General features: G+C 40.2%; 1 protein-coding gene across 1 annotated transcript in view; it reads left to right on the top strand.

Annotated features, from left to right (window-relative positions):
- The window catches only part of LOC111872357, an 870,691-nt gene that overhangs the window by 719,602 nt on the left and 127,217 nt on the right, over positions 1 to 23,872 (top strand). The window contains exon 5 of the mRNA XM_023866150.2: positions 19,101 to 19,358. Coding sequence (XP_023721918.1) covers positions 19,101 to 19,358 — 258 coding nt within the window. The remainder of the gene's footprint in view (positions 1 to 19,100; positions 19,359 to 23,872) is intronic.

Below are 23,872 nucleotides of genomic sequence, written 5' to 3'. Positions count from 1 at the left end.
CACCGCTGTAATACGAGATACATTAAATTAGCACAAATTTTCAATTTATAATTGTGTCTGGTTTAGTCCAGGATAGCTCAGTCGGTATGGTGACGGGCTGTGGCCTGAACGACCGGTGTTCGATTCCCGGCTGTTTCTTCGGGGATAGAGCGGCGGGGGCGTGCAAAGAACCACTTCCCTCCATGTAGTACCGAGCTCAAGAAAGGCATGGATCAGTACCTCCACTCCGCGACACGTCTTCATGGCCTGCTGCTTAATTAATTTATTATATGGAGGACCTCGCCTTCTCTCACCTCTTTTTTCCTTTGGCGCTACAGCCCCAATTTGGACCTTAGCCTACCTCCATGAAACTCTCTGTTTCACTTCGGTTTAATAGATCTTAGGCATTCGGTAGGACTCCTTGGGCGGGTGATCAGCTCGTCGCAAGGCCTCTACCTGTACGCAAACAAAGAAGAACACACACTCACACAGCCACACACAAACACTAAACATCCATGCCCTAAGTGGAATTCAAACCCACGATCCTGGCTTCGGAGTGAGCGAAGACAGTGCATGTCTTACACCGCTCGGGTACCGTGACCGGCGTTCTTACCTTTAGTCTGGCAATTGTAAACTCAAATGCTAAATATTGTAGGCGGAACGAGGCCTGTTTGTCCCATTTTCGTGTTATAACTCATTAAATCGGTGTTTATAGTGTTCCCTTGAACAGAAAGATAACAGGCTTAGCCTTCGTGTCGAGTTCTGTGTGTCAGGAGGACATGTCCATAGTGCATGACGTAAATATTGAACTCTAATCCCGAACATAGGGCCTTATGCACTTTCACTGAACTTCATTCACGATGGAAACTTTAGGTAGTTACTATAGGATTCTGACGATGGTGTATAACACACTGATATATTGGGTTTTTGGACTTTATCCATCGTCCTGGTTTTTAAGATAACTAATAAAAACACGACGGACCAAACAGAATAGGTGTTTTCCTTCACCTGAGGACGGAAACAGATCCAGTTTCCGAAACGTCGTGTTTTTATCAGTTATCTTAAAAACCAGGACGATAGATAAAGTCCGAAAATCCAATATATCAGGGAAACTTTAGGGTTGTCAGTCTGGGTTTCAGCGAGCATATAGAAATGTAAAGTAACAAACAGTTCGAGACCTTGTACATGACATGAGGATTCCTATATAAAAATCTATACTAGTACAGATTTCAGTACATGTAAACTTACGTCGACCTGAATGGAAGGTGCAATTCTTGCGTCATGCATTACACGTTATGCAGTGAACTGCACTGCTACTGCACAGCACTGCGTACAGGAATTCTGAGATTCAGCACTTCACAGATTACTCATTTACAAAGCAATGAGGAATGCATTTGAAGCTAATATTGAATTAAGTGAGTCATTTAAGACATTACATTCTACAACCGCACACGGCCGTCACTTCTCGCAACCGCTGTTCACCAATTCTCGTGACCGTTGCCTGTTTACCTTTATGTTTATTTATTTGTTTATTTATTTGTTTGCCCGCTTCGGTAGAACACTTTTGACTCTTCTCAGGGTTGTGCCACGGTAATAACTGGGGCAACGCGGAGACTGCACATTTAAAACTAGTCCACTGATACAAATAAATACTCTATTTCTGCTTAATCACAATATTGTTTATTTCAGAATCAAACTATAACTTTATCGGCGAGTAGGGAGTAATGTGCCAAAGATTAATCGAGCCAAATAAATACTGTTAAATTTAGATAAACTTAGAGAGAGCAGGTAAATGAGTCTGCCTCTGGTGAATTCTAAGTGCCAAGTCCGATACGTCTGTCTCTTATGAATTCTGAACGCCAAGTGCTTCTCCCACTCAATTCTGCGGGAGCGTCACTTCATCACCGTATAGGATTTGAACCGACGGCCTTTCTCCCAGACAAAAATAGTTTCTAATGGCTGAATTTAACTGCCAATTCATGATACCATCAGTACAAGACAATCACATTACTAACTTTTAGAATGAAGAGATCCAAAGATATTGAACCCTGGACCCTACATGTGAAAGCACTTATGTCTTAGTTTAGGGCAGACAACAAACATATCCTTTTCATAATTGCCTCGACCCTCTAACGGTCACCCAAGGTCCAGGTAACAAAATAAGTTGTTCCTGTCTAAATGCGAAATGCATGTCAACTTCTTAATGGATGGGTCTCCCTAATAAATCAGTCACTCTATTGAAATGACTAACGTGGAACACAGTGTCCATTGAAGAATATTAAAAGGTTTGGACGGTTACAATAGCGAGGGAATCTGTAACAGGCCGTCTAGTGCTGTATTGACGATAGAAACAGGAGGGGCGTTATTTTCACACACATTTTAATTAATATATTAAAACGCCGATTATCCGAGCTGTCAATTAACCGAATAATCACAACCAAGAAATCGACTTTTACAAATAAGGTATTTTAAAATGTTAATTTATAATTAGGTTCATTAATTTCTCACGTTTCACCTGTTTTAAAAGTTTAGTTTTTATTATTATAATGGTAGAGTTTGTTATAGTGTTATAATTGTGCTATTCGTGGATAAGAATTTAATTCTATTATCCGCACCACACTTGTCACTAATTAATTGGGATATTCGACACTCTCCTGTACAATAAAAATGTATGAACAAAATGCTTAAAATTCTGTCTCATAGTCCTCGCACTAATACAGCACTAGTCACTACAAGCTGCTGGTATGTTCGCTTGATTCAAAATATATTTCTAGAATTTATTTCGCTCGTAGTATATTCTCAATTTATTCATTTACTTTTCATTTCTTATAGCTGCAGTAAATTCTATAAAATCCTAACGAGTTATTTTATCGAAAGTGTACGTTCTTTTCATATGCATGCTATGACATCCAAAGCCGTCTTTTTAATACGAGAGAAACAAGTTTCATAATACTAAAAATATTTTGAATTTCTCTAAGTTGTTTTAAATGAAATTGAATGCTGTTTTGTCTTGGATCATGTAGGCCCTAAAGGCTTACTTTCTCCGTGTTTATTTTTGTTCGATGTAGAATACTTAACAAGACTCTGTGATCTACCCTACAGAGGTTTAATACCGTCGAATCAGAGATTATATGACAGTCGTGTTTATATCTCGGTGGTTTGAGAGAGAAAGTTTACTGACTTATTACGGGCTGCAAATAATGTCTGATACTTTCCGAACACTGCATCGTTGCATAAGTCCAGAATTTTATGTGCCAGATCAGTTACGCTTAATTTGAATTCTAATTAAGGAGATGCGAGAAGGCATCTGTTCTCTTTTGACTTGTCCTTAGCCTGATTACTTAAATCTGGCGCATAATGAGCAAGTCATGTTTATCTACCCTTATGCCATCTGTCTGTCCTACTTCACACCCATCCGTTATTTTCGTCTTCGAAACTACGGCACTCGAAGAATTTGAAAACACTCTCCTGTATCAGCAACATCCAAATAGCACACTCATTGCATGGAGCTGAGTCGTCCTTGAGAAGCCACTAGTCGCTCAGCTACTGAAGAGTTTCCCAATATTTTATTGACCTCGAAGGTTCACTATCATGTTCACAATATCCCGCCACTGGTCCCTATCCTGAGCTAGATTAACCTAGTCCATATCACTCCAAGCTATTTATCTATGATCAATTTAGTATTATACCCCCATCCAGGTCTAAGGTTTCCTACTGTTCTCTTGCCTTCTGGTTTCCCCACCAAAATTTTGTATATATTCTTCTTATCCCCATGCATGCTATATGCCCTACCCATCTCATCCTGACTTGATCATCGTAATTATGTCTTGCGAACAGGACAAATTAAAAAGTTTCTACATTGCGCTGTTTTCTCCAACCTTCTATAATTTTATTTCTCTCCGATCCGTTCTCTTCTCATATTCTAAACCCTGCACAAATAATTTAATTTTGATTCTTATCTGCTCATACTTAAATCGAAATTTGTAGATTTTCTCGAAAGTCTCTGTCAGTAAATACATTGTGCGACATAACGTATAGTATACAGGTTTAGCTAAAACATATTTCCGAGATAAAAAAATTTAACGTAACACAGATGAAAATAATCTCTGTTCGTTACGTTTGATTGTTATATAACATTAGCCCTATATTTCGATCTTACAGTATGCAAATCCGGAGATCTAATTAGAAAAATACGAAAAGTGATGCCCCAAATTGGAAAAAAATCTTTGCAATCGTATTTTTTACTATCCAACAAAAATTCTTTCGGAATCTGAAAAAGATAAAGGTGGACCCAGCTTTTATGAACCTTGTTGAATAGGATTACATGCAAACCTCGGAGCTAGTTTCTTTAGCTTCACTCGCTAACAGACTGTCTTGGCTGATATTACCTTCTCACATTTATATGTCCCTGACATTCTAAGATCCACAGGAGAGAAGCCGCAGCACAATGAGGGCAGCCATGTTTGCAGAGGTGCGTAAGGGACAGCCGTGGAATCATGGCTGAAGCTTTCCGTCAACCGTGTTCTTTGAATAGGCGTTACTAAGAAGATTACAGCAGCCCTTGTCAGATATGATTCTTTCTCCTTGTCACAGACTCCTCCCCTGTATGTGTTGACCTGCGTCACACGTGGACATCAGAAGCGTAATAATTCCCATCCAAACCTGATGTCGTAATCTTGCTGGAAGCGCCGTCTTGTTTCCGCTTCAGACGCACGTGGTTGTCTGGATCAAATTCTGTTTCTCTGCATTTGGAAACGTAGAAAGCTGCGCTTCTCAAACTTCGACAACTGCTGTCGTAACATTCCCCTTAGTCGTAAAGAGAATATAATTTGGATTTTTCCTGGGAATAGAAGAAAAATTGTAGTTAAAATTATCATAAACTATTTTCTTGCGTCTACAGATTTAAAGTGAGTTTTGAACAGTGATTCATTGCGTTTTTATAATTTAAATATTTATTTATTACATCTCATATAATGCTATATATTATCAGTCATCTGGTGTGCCTCCGTAGACCTCAGTATGAGAAACACTGCTATAAACCTTTGAAGTAGTAATGAAACAAAACAAAATCCGTGGCTTTAATCCGCAAGCGAACTACACCGACCGAGCGACCGCCTCTTGTCGGCGAAGTTAGTGCCAACTTTAGAGGATAGAAAGTATTTCGTGGTCAGAGCAACGAATCCCCACGGCCGTTAATTTCGGTTTTCTAGACCGGAGCCGCTATTTCCTTGATTTAGCTGCTCAATTATCCTTACGAGGCTGAGTGGACCCCGTTTCAGACCCACTACTCAGAAAGTTTGGTAGCGCCGGGATCTGTAGCCAGGAACTCTGACCACTACACCACAGAGACGGTCTTTGAAGTAATAATAGATCTTAAAGTATAAGACTGGAAGACAACATCTGCTGTCTTCTAAGTGAGGCTGAATCAATGAAATGCAAAAATCCTTTGGTGGGGAAGGATTTATAATGCCTGTTTTCCTCAAAATGTGTCCTTCCGTATAGCGATTAATTTCCTCATATAAGCATTGCCAATTTAAAGTTTTATTCACTTCAATTACGAGTATTTGGAAGGACTACATTGCTTATAAGTATTCAACTGCTAGAGAAATGTTCGGCTAATTTTGCATAATATTTGTCTGAGAAAGCCTCTAACAGAAATGAGTACCAGGGATATTCCTGGGGGTAACGGACGACCGGCGAGTAGGGCTGACAACCTTACCGTCATCTGTGAACCGATTGTCTAGAAAATATGGGAGCATCAATAAACCTATGGGCTTTCACGGCCTGTTATAGGGATACCTTTACCTTTTTTCCTGAGAAATGATTGTCCAATAAATATTATTATAGGTATCCGAGATATAAACATGTATCTTAGACGCTATTCACGCAGAGCTCAGTGGTCTAATGAGCATGCGCATAGAAAACTTTGCCGCAACTTTCATGTTTTTGTTACCATTTCGATCAGCCAAAGAAAACGTGGAAAGAGCATAATTGACCATTTGGAATCTATCAAATCTTGCACTTCTATTCAGAATCTGTTTTATATAACCAGCCTAAGATATTTTTCCGTATCGTCCCGATGAAAGTTGCAACCCGGCAGAACCTTCGGCTCCAATTGATGGAACCGGTCTCCTAGATAGCAGTTTGAGTAAAAAATTTAATTTGTTCACTTTACTTTTCATTATGTGGCCGGCGCGTAAGGCTGACAACCTTACCGCCATCTATGAGCCGATTGTCTAGATAATGTGGGACCCTCAACGTCTCACAAACCTATGGCCCTCCACGGCCTGTTACAGGGATAGATTTACTTTACTTTCTTTTTTTACTTTATGTTAACATTCATATAAGTTGAATTCATATTCAGATATTGCAGTAGTCTTCCTTAAAAGACTTCTAGAATAAAAGCAGGTATGTGTACAATAACAACATTGCACAGTAATACGAATATCTTCTTAAAATTTAAAGATTTCTGTCATCTAGTATATAACGTTGTGCGGTCTGTGGAAAGTCAACCAACGTTTCGGAGAAAAAATGAAGTCTCGCATGCTATCTGCTTCATACTGATTCCCCCATGACTTATTATTCCACCTTGGAGAAGGAAGCTACATATTATTCTGAAAAATGGGTTTCACTTTCAACGAACTACACTGTGCTATATCCCAAAACACAGAGGATTTCATAACCACCGCTGTGAGCACCAGAAGTCCTACATTTTCAAACCTTAAGGAAATTTAGTGATTTTAGTATTCGTAAATTTTGATGTCCTGGTTTTCATTCGGAACTTGCACCATTTGTTATCCATCATTTTCAAGGATATGGAAACGTAACGTGGCATAAACGAGCCGGTCGGACATGACGTGGCAGTATTTTGACTAATCAGAGTACAACATGACCGTGTCTCGACCAGTGATTGAGTGGCATCTGATAACGATATTAATCAACAGCGGCAGGCCTGCCACTCTTCCGCCCGAAACTTTGTGAGGTGTTACACGTCTTCGTACCGTTCAAACAAATCACAGGTACTCCCCCCACCCCCAAAAATTCTGGACGTGATGGAACACGTTTGGTAATATTTTCCTAACCTGCGCATAGAAACGGAGTAATTTCCCAACTTACACGGTTAATTAGTTCCGAAGTCCTGCGTGTAACTTGAAAACCGTGTACGTTCAGATACGATTTATTTTTGATATACACGTATACATATACATAAAATATAGCGTAAGTATATGTGCAATGTAGTATATAACATTTTTTTTTCTGTAGCGCTACAGCCCCAATTTTGGCCTAGGCCTACCTCCATGAAACTCTCCGTTTCACTTCGGTTTACTAGATCTTACACATGCGGTAGGACTCATTGGGCGAGTGATCAGCTCGTCGCAAGGTCTCTATCTGTCGACAAACACAGAAAACGCACACAAACATCCATGCCTTGAGTGGGATTCGAACCCACGATCCCGGCTTCCGAGCGAGCGAAGACAGTGCATGCCTTAGACCGCTCGGCTACCGTGACCGGCAGTGTATAACATACCGCATCATAATATACGTATAAACCTTGCATATCAGGACTAATGACCGTAGAAATCGAAGTATTTTAACTGCTTAAATAATAATAACAATAATGTGACATGGCGCCCGAAAGACGAAATAGTGAAGTCAGAAGAGACGTTCATTACTGGACAACGACTCGGTAAGTACACTCCCGCGGCAAAGAATAAGCAAACAACAATTGAGTAACTTCCGTTGCTATGCAACATCATTGTGAACACACCTTCTCAACATTAGAGAGATTGTGTTTTCTGCGTATTATGTGCAAAGTGGTTATAAAGAAGATTTGAATTGGTTAATTAGTTGAGTTGCGAGATGGCAGCCTGTCAGAATATGAGCTTGGGAACAGAGGAATTGAACTGAGTCGGGTCTCCGGAATTGGCAGCTGCAGAATAGTGGCAAGAAGGGAATTGACTTCATGTGTGATTTTAAGTGACAGCGCGTCTTTTATAAATCCGTTGCCAGGATACGACTATCGAAGATTGAGAACCCTAGTGCGTGTGTAACGGTGAACTACAAAGCGTGTAGATCAGCGATAGAGCTGTATTGCCCGTAGTCTCGAGTGTGTGAATAAGGTGTCAATAAATCCAATCATCCAATCCAGAACGCCTCTTATAAGTCATTAACAACCCCCCCCCTTTTCGTAACAATAATAATATTCGTTCCTGTGCATCCATGTAACTACGGATTCTTGTACCTGGAAACCGTTAAGCCAGGGGCTTGCTGTACATTGGGACCACCCAGCATTCCTCTAAGGTGAAAGAAGTTATGTTTTAGTTCACTGGTAAAGGAAAGTACACTGTGTAGTCCAGTAGGACTCTGCTTGCTTCCTGGCTCTTGCAGGTTACTTTTTCTTTTTCTTGGCACTACAGCCCCAGTGGACCTAGGCCTGCCTCCATGAACTCCGTTCACTGCGGTTTTTCTAGATCTTAGACATTAGGTAGGACTCCTTGGGCGAGTGATCAGCTCTTCGCAAGACCTCTACCTGTAGACAAACACAGAAAAATGCGCACACACAAACTAAACATCCATGCCTTGTTTGGGATTCGAACCCACGATCCCGGTTTCCAAGCGAGCGAAGACAATACAAGGCTGCAGGTTACTTACTTGGCATATTATTCGACCCCGAAAATGCAGGCAGTACTTTCCTCCAAAACGTAGGTGAACTTCTACCGAACTCTACGGAGTCAAAGCCCATAAGACAGTGCTCCTCATAATCATGGCTGTGAGAACACTAAATCCTACAACTGGTAAAAAATGTCTATGATAACGGTTCCCGTGAAAGGAGTGTAGTAATCTCTTTACTAACAGAATTCTCATGTAATAGGAGCCTGGGTGGACTCCAGAGCCAGTGTGGAAATTTCTGCCCCTTCTGGAAAATGAACCGCAGCCATTTCACTGACAGAAGCAGAGCAGCTGTGAAAAGAAAACAAGAAGTTCTGGCAAGAAATAATTGCCTACTCTCCTTTCATACGACATGGGCTGCATAGAAAACGACACGCACAACAATTCTTCTATTTAAGATTTGAGGCTTTCACGGCGGTGACTATGAAAAAAGCAGTCTTCTGGGATTATATATATGTATATGTGGTGTTAAACGTCGGTTAACACCACATATACACGGTGCCAAATCCCAGAAGACTTCTTTCTTCAATTCTTCTATTGTTGCGTGTGCATCCGCTGCCATGGTAACGTTTTTACCTAGCCGTTGCCTAACATCGACTGATGGATTTGTGAATTACGCCGTTGAGATGTGCTCATGTGCCAGATTTCATAAAGATTATTTCTGTTATTCAAAAGTTGGTGGAGTGGGTACACAGTCACACAGCGTTGCGATCACACAAGCCTAGTCGTGTTTTGTTTTAAATAAAGAAAAAATGCTAAAAATAGAGCCTAATATTTATTCATATACTTTCTGAAACGTCGGGCTCTGTCGATAATATAGCGCGTATTATACAGGTTTATTCATAAGTCCGTGAAACATTTAAAAAATTCACAACAAATAAATGCATCGGACCATGGTCATTCTTACGCAGAAAGAGAGTGAAACTCTCCAAGTCTTTTTGAAAGCCGCCATTGTCTGCTAATCTCAAGGATCTTCGCAACCGTATCGCCTGGGCTCTGGTCAACTGTGATATGCTGACACGGATGTGGTACGAAATGGATTATCGCATAGATGCCTGCCGTATCAGCAAAGGTGAACACATTGAGCATCTGTGAACTATATAAATAAAACAAAGTGAATTTATCTCTGTTTCAGTGTAATAAAATTTGGTATCCATCACGTAGTTTATTTATTGTAAATTCAAAAATATTTCACGGACTTACGGATAGCCCTGTATTAATACATGGTGATATTCGCATTCGCTTTCATCTTCTTTCTTAAAGGCAGATCCTACAGTAGCGTTATTCAGTTTATTTAATTTGAGCTTTAGCTTGCAGAAATCTTTTAATTTATGCGTCTTAGAGGTCTTTAATTCATATTGTTCTCATTTGAACAGCTCTGTACCGTCTGCTCCCCCCAAGCGAAATCTTCCTGTACTTTAATCAAGGGAACATTTGTGAAAGCGACTTCAGACCCACGGTTTTAGAGAGACCAAAGAAGCTTTCATCTTGTTGTTAAATATTTACGTGTTAAAGTAAACTTATATAACTTGGAAAACGTATTTCTTAAATTTCTGTTACAAAACTGGCGTTTTTTTTAATTTTTTACTGTAATTTACATAAATGCTTTGACATCCGGACAACCATTGCCATTAATTTAACTCGTAAACGTAATTATATAATAAGATATTAAATGTCCATCTCTCAGAAATAAGGGTACCCTTCTTCTGTTTTGCCCTTTTACGTGCGAATAAAATTGCGGTTACTCTTAGCATTCTTTCTTTATTTTAAAAGAATAAAAATAGGCTGCAATTGAACATCCGAAGAAAATGGAAGAGATGTAAACAAGTGGACGACGCCCCTTGAGAAGTGCAGTAAGAATTTTACAAAATTTAAAGGAAAATAAATTTTATTATAAAGTTTTAATAGATTTTATTGATTTCAATTAAGTGAACTACAGCGTTTGCTGTTTTAGTGCATACCAGTTAGACCACAACTATGACGGCTTGAATCGTGAAGCGTGCAGTTGCATATGTGATGAATGGATAATACTAGCGCAGTGTAGGAGTATTAGCATAGTATGGCACCTGAAGATGGCCATTTAGGGCCGAAACATATTGTGTCGAAATTGAAAGTGTAAGAAAGAAGAAACAATGTGTTGCATTGTTGACGGACTGTGTACTACATAAACAGTTCTAAAAGTAGGTTTATGAGGTCACTTGGCTGTCTCTCTGTCAACATATCTGTCTATCCCACACCCATCAACTTCTAAATGCCTGAACCAGTCTTTATGAAACTTGGTATGTATATCATAGCACCTAAGTCCATCTCAACGGCGTACTTCGTAAATACCTCCCATCAGTCTGTCTACATGTGTATCTTCCTACCGTTGCTAGGCAATGGCTTGGTAAAAATTTTACGGCGGTAAAGAATACACACACAACAATAGAAGAATTGTTGGTCGCGTTATTTTCTATGCAGTCCATGTCGTGTCAAAGGAAGGTGGGCGATTAATTCTTCCTAGAACTTCTTATTATGAATTGTGGGGGCAGAGTTCAGTTTTACAAGAAATTTCCCGGTTTCAATGAAACTTAGAGTCACTGTCGTCTTTACACGATTCACCGACTAACCCCTCTCTTCGGATTATTTTAAGGTTCTTTTGAGTTTGCCCTCTAGCATACGCTCAGGACTTACAAGTGATCTCCTTTTGGGTTTTCATCAGGAATGCTGTATAGTTTTCTTATTTCTCGCATGCGTGCTACATGTTCCCACCACGTCATCCCCATGATTTGACTGCCCTAACATTTGTCGTAGAGCACAATTTCGATCAGCATTACCCATACCAAATATTTATTTCATTCTATCCATGAAACTGTCACAAATTTTCAATGGTAATCGATACATGGGCATGTACTGCCTTCGCTCGCTTGGGAAGCGAGGTCGTTGGTTCGAATCCCACTCAGGGCATAGATGTTTAGTTTGTGTGCGTGCGTTTCTCTGTGTTTGTATACAGGTAGAGGCCTTGCGACGAGCTGATCACCCGCCCAAAGAGTCCTACCGAATGTGTAAGATCTAGAAAAACCGAAGTGAACGGAGAAGTTCATGGAGGTAGGCCTAGGTCCTCTGGGGCTGTAGTGCCAAGGAAAAAAATTAAAAAAATATCGATACATCAAATTACACGCGGTAAGAGAAAAATAGGATATAAGCTCAAACACATTTACATATGAGAAGTTGCCTAACCCCATTTAAATAAATAGCATTCCAGTTACGACAGATTTTCCCCTTCCGTATGTAGCAATCCTGATACTCATTTCTGTTAGAGGCAGAGTCGACTCTGGGGGATGGAAGGATTAGATTAATTGAAAAATCCAATGAACTCATCTGGAATCTAACCCGCGACCAGTAGCATAGTGCCTCAACTAATTACGCTACCGCGTGCAACCCAATCATCCTGGGGGAGTAAAGGGCTACCGGTGCGTAAGGTTTGACAAATTTACTGCCATGTGTGAGCCGATTGTTTAAAGAAAATGTGGGATCCTCGACGTCCCACAACCCTATTGGCCTTCACGGCTTGTTACAGGGATAGCTTCACCTTACCGTCTACGTAGCAGTCATGCGCACATATTAATTGCTACCCATTTTGTCATAAAATCCGATGTTCACAGAGGTGTCTGCATTTGATAAATTTACGTTTTAATAATTCCGTCTAAGGAAGATTGCGTGTTTGAGTGTACTTTACAAGAAGAATTTAAATGAAATAGGCGTATAAAAACTGGAAAATGCACCATTGTTGTGGCGTTACAAATGTAACTTCCTTTTATCCCTGATGCCCGTTTGATGTGTAGGTACAGTAGACGTGTCATAAATCGAGCTGATATGAGCTGCATGGCAGGAGCTGATACAAGCGTCCACTCAGTAAGTCATACGTATTCGTGAGGCCTCATGCATGCAGCGAATCTTGAACTGAATTCGACTGAAGGATAGTTACTTAGTTACAAAGTTTCATGTGAAGAATGTTTATTTCAGAAATTAAATTCTGTGGTTTAATGCAACGTATTTCGGAGAGACCCAAATATTTCCGAGGAACATATTGTTTCCATCATCACGGTCGAATAGTAAGCCAAACTCAGCTTTCTGTCCACTTCTGCTGGTTACCTGCTTGGCTTTTGGTCATTAAAGCGCTTCCATCTAGTGAAGGCTACCGGTACCAATATCCGTGCTAGCGTAATGGCTAGAGGCACATAGACGAAGTGTTGTGTGGGGGGGAGCCAGAGGAAACGGCGGTACGTGTGAGTAGGAATTCATCCACAGGACTTCTTCACAGAGCTATAGTAGAGCGAATAAAAATTATCACTTCGTTATATACCTTCATGCTCTTGTATATTTACCATTTTAGAATTATTTACTCTTAAATAAAATTGATAGTTTTAACCTCAAGAGATCTCCAGATTTTCACGTGGATCACCTGGCTTGCGGGGATCTCCCAGTCACGAGGATACAGCAACAGAAGTTAGGAAATGGGGAATGGTTCTCGGTCGGTCGAATAGGGTAAGTTGCTGCTGGCCTCGTCAGCACAGTCATTCTTGGCTCCAGGTCCCACAGGACTGATCATATTTTTCTGTCTCATCACTCTGAGCAATGCCAACTGACTCAGACGTTCTCGTCAAGTTGAAGTCAAAGTCACATTACGACCGACGGTCAGTCGGTCAGTCAGTCATGATGTCAAGCCACACCTGGGACGATAACCAGATTTTTGTTACTGTCAGCATTCGCGGTTTTGTTGATGTGGGGCGCTCTCTCTGGCGAAAAGATATGTCTGTCATTTACCGGCCTCAAAACTAGTAGCACATGCGATCTCCATTTACAGATTTACATGTCGGCATTCTACAGTGTAAGTTGTCAAGAGTCCGGTTCCTTGTAAATTCCACTATTTATAATTTTACATGTAACTTAGAAATTTACCAGTGATGCGCAAAACCTTGTTTTACAAGCGTTCCAATTTCAAAAGGTGGATGTCTGCCGCAAATTCGAAGGTGGGGCAAGCATAAGTCTCGTGACTTGTCATATCGTCCACATTACTCGCGAACATAGGGAGCCACAAGAGCACGAGTAATGTGGACGCGCCTTTAGACAATATTGTTTGAGGTGTGACCTCACAGGTCCTTATTTTAATTTTCCATCGTTCATGTGCCCTTGTGCAGTTCGTTTTCCTTTGTTTTTCTTGACCAAGTTGACTGCCGTTTTACATGCTGAATTCCGGGTTTCATGCCACAGTTTTCGAAGTATCTGCTTATGTTTTAATCAAAGACAAAATCCAGAAGATCGTAGTTATTTATGTCCGAAAGTGAAACTTTACTTATCGACAGACTATACATCAGAGCTATAGAGGTTGTAATGTCGCGCGCCGCTTTATCGGCTTCTTCCTCCGAGTTAATTTCACTTCTAGGTGTTATTAAATCAGAGGCAAAGCTTCGAAACCTTTCCTAGTCTCAGAGTTTGCAATTAATTTTGAAAGGTTCTTAGTTTTAACATGATCCAGAACGTGGGATATTGGTAGGTGAACTGAACCCGGGATACCTGAAACAATCACACCTGACAGACTGATATTTCGGTGGAGCCGTGTCGAGTACGTCACCACTTCCCGCAGGAGAGTAAAGAGTGGCACTTTGTGGCATTGACATTTCGAATTCATTTATATCAGATAAGTTCAAAAGTGTCTCGCCTCATTGGTTTGAAAATCTACGTCCAAAATGGATGTTTAGCTTTCATATCACCTGTCAATATCGACTTATTCCTAAAGCTTAAGAGCTCCATGATGTTTCCATTGATCCAGGTAGCCCTTAAGATTTACATACAGTTGTAACTAATATTTCTCCGTTATCTAGCGGTATGCAGACTCTGTGGCTTCTACTGAAACAAGGGGTGGCAGGGCTACATGGTCGTGGGGAACGCCTTTTCTAAGTGCAACGACAATGCAACCTTTCTGCCCGGGAAGCCGTCAGGCCAATAAATGTGATAATTTGGAACAAAACGTCTTTAATGAGGTTTCAGATGTGTGTCTGAGAGCAGTGCCACGTCTATATGTGTAGCTATTAGAGCTGCTTGCCCAGCTCAAAGCGCTGACTCGCAATGCCATTCGCACTAACTCATACGCTTTTGAGGGGCATATGAGATCTAGCGGCCATTTTTTCATGAGTTTTAATACAATTTTTGTGATAGCCACTATTCTCTGTTCCTCTCACTCTACCCCATTGTGCTCTGCCATGATCTGCTGAAATATCTTTCCGAACATGTTCAGAGATGGACTGCTTGCATTAGGAATCTGAAATGACTGACTTGGTACTTGCTGCTAGGGGCTTAAAGTCGAAGTTATGTTACGACCGAAGAACAGTCGACCAGCCTGTCTTGTTGCCAAGCCCTTTCTGGGGCCCAAGACCGGATTTGTGTTAGTGTCAGACACGTGAGGGCTTGCAGATATGGGGCTCCCTCTATGACGACAATGCGGGTCTGTTTGCAATTACTGCTGGTACTCGTCAATGCAGTCATTCTCGGGTTGGAGTCCCGCGGGACTCATGACCACATTTTAATGCCCCAGGTTCGAGACTCTCCCAACCTGGAGGGCCAGCAGGTCTCCGTATTTATATCCCCCAGGAACAGAGTGACCCAGTTTTACCCCCAGGCACTGGATTCCATTTTCGTCACCACATACGACTCGCAGGGCTACGATGGAGCTATCGAACCCTCCTCCACACGGGCTACTCCCTCAGGAGTCTGAACTGCCTACCAGCTTTAAATGCTTATTTCGAACCTCGCTGAGAACACCGTTGCATGTAGCTGTCGCTCCCAGTGCTACGCTGAGCAAGAGGCAAAGGAATAACGGCAGGCACTGCCTCCTCGTAATAAAGCGTTAGCAGAACCACAGATAATGCTTCGAGAGGACACCTTCTATCTTTGCGACGTGCAATGCTAAAGCGGATGCTGCTATGATGCATTCTGGGTGAACACCAGTATCCCTAATATCTTTACTGATTCTACCATCGAGGCAAAGTGTACGGAGACATACGGTGCATTTGGGTTTTGAAGTGTTGACTGTTTTAGTCCAGAGAGCACGGAGTTCAGAGAAATGTCGCCTCCATTTTCAGGGTCGAATAATAAATCAAACTCAGCTTGCCGCCCGATTTTGCTGGTCACTGCTCTGTCTGAACTATAATCCAGAAGACCGCCCTATTCATACCACTGTGATAACCTCAAATCCAGCGTACGTGTATATGCTTTGTCTCCCTACGCGCTTCACCTTACGTGCTGAAGTTGTTATAATAGTTTGCAACCTGGAAACTTTTAAGAAATTTTAAATCATGTGCTGTTTAGTTTAATGTTGATGCAAACAAAGTTTTGAAATTATTTTGCAGGAAGAACAATATTTTCCTTTTGAAATATAAGCACAAATTTCACTGGTTTCCATGACCTGAATCACAATATATTTCAACGGATTTAGTAGGACCTACTTCGAAAGATAAATTAAGGTCCAGGTTCAGTATTAGAACCGCTTTTGGTTCTTTTAATGTTTTCTTGGGCATGTACGTCCTCTTAAACCAACAATCGCAACAGAAAGACTCCGGATGAAGTGAATAAAGGATATGCATAAAATGGACTTGAAGAAGATACACAAAATATACAAAAGATATACCGAGCTAAGAAAGTCCTTTATGTTATTAAAATCTACCAGGCAAACGAGTAATGGTAAACATATTAGCTTCTCGGAAAAGAATAAAACGAAAAGAAGTCGTAAGTAATAAAATACGTTTTGTTGTAACTGTATGCTTATATTTCATCCTTTATATTTCCTCTTTTATGACTTGTCTGTGTATTTTATTTCGTAACAACCATTGTCAATTTTAAATATCTCACTAGATAACGTATAGCCGGATAACAGCATATTGAGTGTTATTTTGAGGTTAGATATTAAGCTTATGGGAGGACGATTTTGAGTAAAATTTTATCGTTGCTGAATATTAAAATAAACTTAATATTTTTTATTTAGATTTTAGTTTTCCTACAGAATAAAAATCCAAACCGAACTAAGGAAAAAGTATCAAAACCTTCTCCTACCTTGCTTTATCAAATTTCGAGACAACAACATATGCGAAATTCGGTATTCGCATTCCTTTACCCAGACGGTCGATTGTGGCTTAGTTTCTTATGACTTCTTTTATTCCTTGGGAAGATGGAGAAAGCTAATTGAAAGGCTCAATGTTCTTGTTTTTCTAGTTCTCCCAAGTCTGCTGTGTCCTACCGTATCTGTTGTACACTAAAGCAGTTCCACTCGATATATAACTTACCCTCCTTATTACTTCTGTCAATTTCTACAGCTCTTCAGTTGGAGGTGTAGATGTTTCTAGAGGAGCTTTATAATTTGTACTCTTCTCCAAATATAATTAGAATGATCAAGTCAAGGAGGATGAATTGGGCAGGGCATGTAGCACGAATGGGGAGATGAGGAATGCATATAGGATATTGGTGGGAAAGCCGGAAGGAAGAAGACTATTGGGAAGACCAAGTAGTAGGCGGATGAACAACATCAAAATTGATCTTAAAGAGATAGTATGGTATGGTATGGATTGGACTGATCTGGCTCAGGGTAGGGGCCAGTGGGGGCTCTTGTGAACACGGTAATAAAACTTCAGGTTCCATAAAATGCCGGGAAGTTCTTGAGTAGCTGCACAATTAGTGGTTTCTCAAGAAGGGCTCAGCTACATGAGTGAGTGTAGACGTCTCTAGTTAATCTGATGGCCTATCACAAAACCTCTACTTACACGGGATAATACAGAAAAATGAGGAATACATACAAGAACCTGATTCGAACCCGTGATCCCAGTGATCGAGTATTTCAAACAACGCGGTTACTACTTCATTTTTAAACGAATATGAACTAATCTCAGCCCGGATTTACACGACTGCAAGAAAACTGATTAGAGAGCCACTGAAATTTAAAAAGGAAATCGGAAATACGTTAGTGTTTTGTGCGATCTAACGAACAGATTCTTACCGAAAATATTCCCCACGCAGCCATGATGCAATAAAGTAACGCATGGTCACGCATCTCATAATCTGCAAAGTTAATGAGATTTCGTATAGCATGCGCTGTTCACATATCTCACGAACAGAGTTACTTGCGCTGCATTTCGGAATCTCTTGCACAGACTGTACGTATTGCATTATCATATTTTCTGCTTTGCTTTTCACGTAGCATTACGGAAAGTGTAATAATGTTAGCTGATGTGAGATTATTTTCTGCCTTATTTTTTTTTCATGGCTTCTCCGAATGGATTATTTTTAAAGTTTTATAAATAATAAATTTCGAAGCAAAACTTTTTCCACTTCATTTTGCTTACACAGTAGACTGGCTGGTGTAATGACCGATTATTTATTGTGAGTTAGTTAGTTATTGGAGAGGGTGGGTTTCCCCATGCACGGAGACATGTATTGGTCCATTGTGCTTCCCTCTATGATTTCTACCAGTGTCTATATCCTACCGGTACTGGTGCTTACCATCAGTCCCGCCCAGCCAGCGAGACCGGCTCTACTAGCTGAGAGGTATCTATAATGCTTCCCCCATCTACCAGAGGTATCAGAGACTGCTGTTGGGCGGGAAACGTCCATTAATTTGGCTCAGTAACCTCCTTTGGAGATATGAGGTTCTTTTACGTGCCGTAAAGCTACGACACGGGACCCACGGCTTAAAGTCCCTCCCGGAGGACTTGTTCCGCCTATGAAGAAAGCAGTTTTCTGGGATTTGGCACCGTGTATATGAGGTGTTAACCGACGTTCCTCCGAAACGAGGACACCGACTGCTTTCTTCAGTGTATTGTAAGTTCTCTGATTAAGATATACCGACACTATTAAGCCATTTATACAATATAAATCACGAAATAATTCTTAATGCAGTAGCCGAAATTGCTCACTTTCTTCATAATTCTTGGGGTAAAATATTTCTCTGAACACTTTAGAAATACTCGTAAATTTATAGAATTTATACGAATGGAAAAATTTGCAAGGCCTCTAATTAATAATGGTTTATATGCCAAGTCAGGTGTTTATAAAATCGAAAATTATTTTTTTTTTCCTGTTTTAATACAAATCTGAGAATATATTACGCTCTAAAATTGACTAAAAATGACTATTGCTCAAAGAACTTGTATAACAGTATTCTGGGTAAAAAATAAATAAGCTTATAAACAGTGTTAGGTTCAAGACTGTTATTTAACATAATGTAATAATTCAAGGAAAACTTTGTGGTATTTAACGCAAATGGATTGAAAAGTACAATTGAAAATTAGGATTTTTTTTAATAAACTGCTTCGTAGGTCTATAAAGTGCACTACATTTCCTGCGAAAATAAAACAGTTAACTTCAGTATAGTTTAGGAGAAGTTTTGAGATTGACAGCTAAATGCTCACGTTCGCTTGTTCCAGCGTACTGCGTGCCGAAGGACAGCCTGGGCAAGTTGTGCGCGGAGATCACTGGCGATGCCACCCTCTATTCCATGTTCCGGTCCGACGCTGGGCCTACGGAATGTCCGTTCACGGGCGGTCCGCCCTTTACCTTCACATACAACAGAGGCTCCGGAGAGTGTAGTAGTCCTGTGTCCAAGGTGGACTCCTGCACGGACCAATCGCGTCTGTTGCTCCGTTACCAAGCCTGTCCCGACGTACATGGTACAGAGAGCACAGGTGAGTTAGCTCGGAACTTTGGATATCCTGTGGTCACACTGTGTCTGACAGTCCTTCCATTCGGAACTCCGCCTGCTCATATCTTTGTGTCTATTGTTACAAGGGCTTCAACATTCCATACTTTGTATTATTTCATTAAACAGTGATTTAGCTATTAATTCTAATGTAAATACTTGAAAAATCTACATATAATTATGAGCAATAATTATATTAGCCATATCTGATTAATTTCAACTTGGAATGCCTAACTTTTATATCCAATAGCCACTGACAGGTGGAAATAACTGCAAGAGATTCATACTTTATGCTCTCCACCAAATATTAACAGCACAATTAAACAAAGAATTTGCCTCAGAAATCATTTAGCACACATGAAGAAGATTAGAATTTCATGCATAATTTTGGCAGGTAAATTTAAAGGGCGGAATATCTTGGGAAATGTAAGCAAAAATGGAAGTATGATATTAAAATGGATCATAAATAAAGAGAATGTTAAAGTCTTATTTGGATAAAATGGCTTAGGATAGTTGCAGTGGCGGGATTTATAATGACGTTAATGGACCCCCGGTTTATACGTAGGAGGGGAATTTCTTGACAACCTGACTAACCAACATTTTTTTCACCATCGAGTCTGTTACTTAAATTAGCAGCTGAAGAAAGTTATGCTTAGCCTGTTTGCAGGCTTCGGATTGTGCAATGTTTAGACATCAGGTTGCCTTTCATTCACATTTCACTGACGCGCCGCTCCCACAAGAATAACATGGCGTCCGGCCGGATTGGCTCGTTCGGCTAGCTGGCTGGCACGAGTACACTTTTACATATAGTCTTATGTGAGTTCCAGAAGCAGTTGTAAGCCGANTGGTGGAATGATGATTGCCAGGGGAAACCGAAGCACTCGGAGAAATCCTGCACCAGTGCCACTTTGTTCACCACAAATACCACATGACCAGACCTGAGCTCGAAACTGGGCCGCCGCGGTGGAAAGCCAGCGACTAACCGCCTGAGCTATGGCACAGCCAACTCTTAACATAACCTCAAACGTATCTGTTACCCTGTATTTGTTACGTAATCCGATAGTGTGTACAACTGCACGTTTGTCAAATAAGGAATTTGATTTCTTAGGCTGTTGGGCAGTTCCCATAACAATTTCGGGACCGTTAAACTCCTGACTATCAGTTGGTAAGATGTATACAATCAGTTTTTTTACTTAACTAATGAAGTTCATTCTGAAATGTTGTGTTTTTTATTGAGTCGTTTTCTATTAAGGATACTGAATGTCAGGGTTCGAAATTGAAACTGTTTTCCTGGTTATTGCAAACAGGAAGTTTAGAAGGCAACCTATAATAATACATATGTCAATTATGTCTATATGAATTGGTGGTTCGTGATCAAATTAGAGGAAGAGTAGAAGTAAATTTGGAAATTACACGTAATTCTAAGTGTTCCAACACTTCCGTCTAGAGCCATACTTCACTGTCTTTCTGTTCAGCTTGTAGGTGATTAATTCTACCTTACATTTGAAATCTGATCTGGAAGTTTAAACTTTTATTTCCGGAAAATAAGTTTATTGTATTCTTTTGCGTCTGTGTTTTAGACCTACATTCTTAATGATTTTTGTAAGTAAAATGGTATATGTATTTCATACTTAACATTCTTGGGGCTCGCGGTAACCTAGTTCTTTGACGCATTATGCTGCGAGACGGGAGGTCACGGGTTCGATTCCATATGAGGTCATTGGATTTTTCGATTGACGTAATCCTTCCAGCAGCACTATCGCCCTGGGATCGACTCGGTCTCTAACAGAAATGAGTACCAGGAAACTTCCTGGGGAGGTAAAGAGGAGCCGGAGCGTAAGGCTGACAACCTCACTGCCATCTGTGGGTCGATTGTTTACGAAATGTGGGCGCCTCGACGTCTCACAACGCTATGAGCCTCCAAGTCCTGTTACAGGGATAGCTTTACTTTGTATTTACTTACCATTCTTCATTTTGTAATTATCTCACATATGTTTTAATTTATGCGTTTTTTAAATTAATATTTTAATTGTGTGCAAGTTTTAGTGATGTAAATATTAGATACAGTCACGTTTTCAAAAAGACTCATATCTTATGTGATTTTATCTTTAAGAGTATATAAATTAACAGCAGTTTCAGATAATAATTATATACTTCAATCAGATTAGCGTAATACTTAAATTATATGTCTGCGTTCTGAAGTTATTCATAGCCCGTTAAGGCGTACATCTCATCGAGCTCAGCAACACTGGTATGGAGAAGGAAACTTTCGGTTCAACTGCCTTAAGAAATTCTAGGAAGTATTTTCTAACTTGTTAACAGCATCGATGTATAGATATATTCTTGCTCCTAAGCATCCAGTGAAGCAACCTATCATTATGGCTATGCAACGTCAGCAAGCCTTGCTACTGAAACACACAGTTGGCAAGCAAGAGCGTTGTACACGAAGATAAAAAGGTACCAGTATTTCCGTCGTCATATCATCATCATCATCATCATCATCATCCAGCTCACTGGACAGGCCACTGGCTAGTTTGGAATCCATAGTACTGCGAAGACCAGCTGTTCCTTGTTCTGCCCAAGTGTAAGGACAACTCAGAACTATTTTGATAAACTATTTCTGTTCCTCGCGTTGCAGAAGTTTCGTCCATTCATTCCTGTAAGTTTGTGTTCTAGCTTGGAGAGCACTTCTTCTCTTGTTGATGCATTTGTAAGAAGATGCGTCCTTTAACCTTTCTTAGGAAATTTTTTTCTTGCTTATTGTAGCTGTTAACAGTCGTCTGGTGTTATAACTCAGCCCACGCATCCTCATACCGAAACTGGAATGCCCATAATTTCGTAAAATCATAATAAAGAATCTCCTCCAGCTTCCTTATACATTGTTCTTAAAATTATTCCGCACACAGACTGAATATTACTCCCGCATTCAAAATATTATATTTGCTATTCTATTTTGCAGTACACTAAACTCTTTTCTGTGTAGCATAATTTCGGCCAGTTTCCTCTGTTCTTTAGTCCCTTGCCTCGTTTTCCAACTCAAAAGCGATGTGATGACTGGTGTTTTATTATCTGGCAATAGAATATTGATATTCGTAAAATTGTCATCAGTAAGCAGTTTTGTAATTTCAGTATGGTTTATAGAGAAACTCCGACCAAAATAGATGCTTCCGCCAGTAAATAGCAAATCTAATTTTTTTTGTTAAAAACTGACCACATCATCTGCCAGTAATCCACTATCAAAGCGGTGAAATAAAACAGCTTGTAGACATAAACAGAAACATGATTATAGTATTTAATTACTGGCTATCATGTTTCAGCTCTCTGCCACAGCTTAGTATGAGGTCCAATTTGAATCACAAAAAGTGAATCTATATGTGCTATTGTAAGGAAATGGGAGTGTGGAAGTACCAGAATAGATTAGCTGTTTAAATTGAATGTAGTGTTTGGTTGTTTCAATTTTTAATATCTAATTACATTTATATCCCAAGCTGTATGTGTTAATATGTATTTCGTCTGTCACCATATGGGGCTTTTAGACATAAGCATGTTTTAAGCTCAGTTGAAAGCTAGAAAATAGTTCCCCCCCCCTTTGGCGCTACAGCCCCAATTTGGGCTTCGCCTACCTCCATGAATCTCTCCGTTTCACTTCAGTTTACTAGATCTTAGACAGTCGGTAGGACTCCTTGGACAGGTGATCAGCTCGTCGCAAGACCTCTACCTGTACACGAACACAGAAAAATCACACACACAAACACCAAACGTCCATGCACTGAGTGGAATTCGAACCCACGATCCCGGCTTCCGAGCGAGCGAAGACAGTGCATGCCTTAGACCACTCGGCTGACGTAATCGGCAGAAAATAGTACATACCCATACAAAATAGAAGGTAAGATAATTATAATTTAATCTTTAAGTTTTACATTAGAAATTTTGAAGTGTTATGTATATTCTTATATTGTAATTTTTTTTCACCGTTTATATTGGCGGTATTTCATTGTTATGTTCAAGTATAATACAACATTACTTAAAACCGACGAGTATCTAAGAAAAGGAAAGCCACAGACAAAAGAAAATACAAAGTAATCGCTGGTTATTGATAGCATTTCTTTTGCAGTTATCATTCATGAATGGAGATTTGAATTTTAGCGGTGTTAACATTTTATGTTATAAATTCACATTACTTTTGGCGGGGATATGACACTTTGTTCGCTTTATTTACTTGTACGCTGTTCCAGATTCACTCTGCAGGTACAGAACCGCTGTGGGACGAAGGGAGACACAAATTAGAAGCTGTATGAATGGGAAGAGCGGATACAGATTCTGTGCTTGGGGGTTGTTGCTTCTTACATCGGTTATTTAACGACTCTCTCAGTATCGAAAGTATATAGCATCGATTGTCGGTTGTGACACCGTGTAGTTTGGGTGGATATCTCCATTTTCATGGTAGATGTATACCTATTCCTTGCAGAGGTTATACACAAGTTAATGCGTAGTAAACGC

The sequence above is a fragment of the Cryptotermes secundus genome, unplaced genomic scaffold (assembly GCF_002891405.2).
Source record: "Cryptotermes secundus unplaced genomic scaffold, Csec_1.0 scaffold144, whole genome shotgun sequence".
NCBI lineage: Eukaryota > Metazoa > Arthropoda > Insecta > Blattodea > Kalotermitidae > Cryptotermes > Cryptotermes secundus.
The sequence above is the reverse complement of the archived record's forward strand: the minus strand, read 5'-3'. Positions and strand labels throughout refer to the sequence as shown.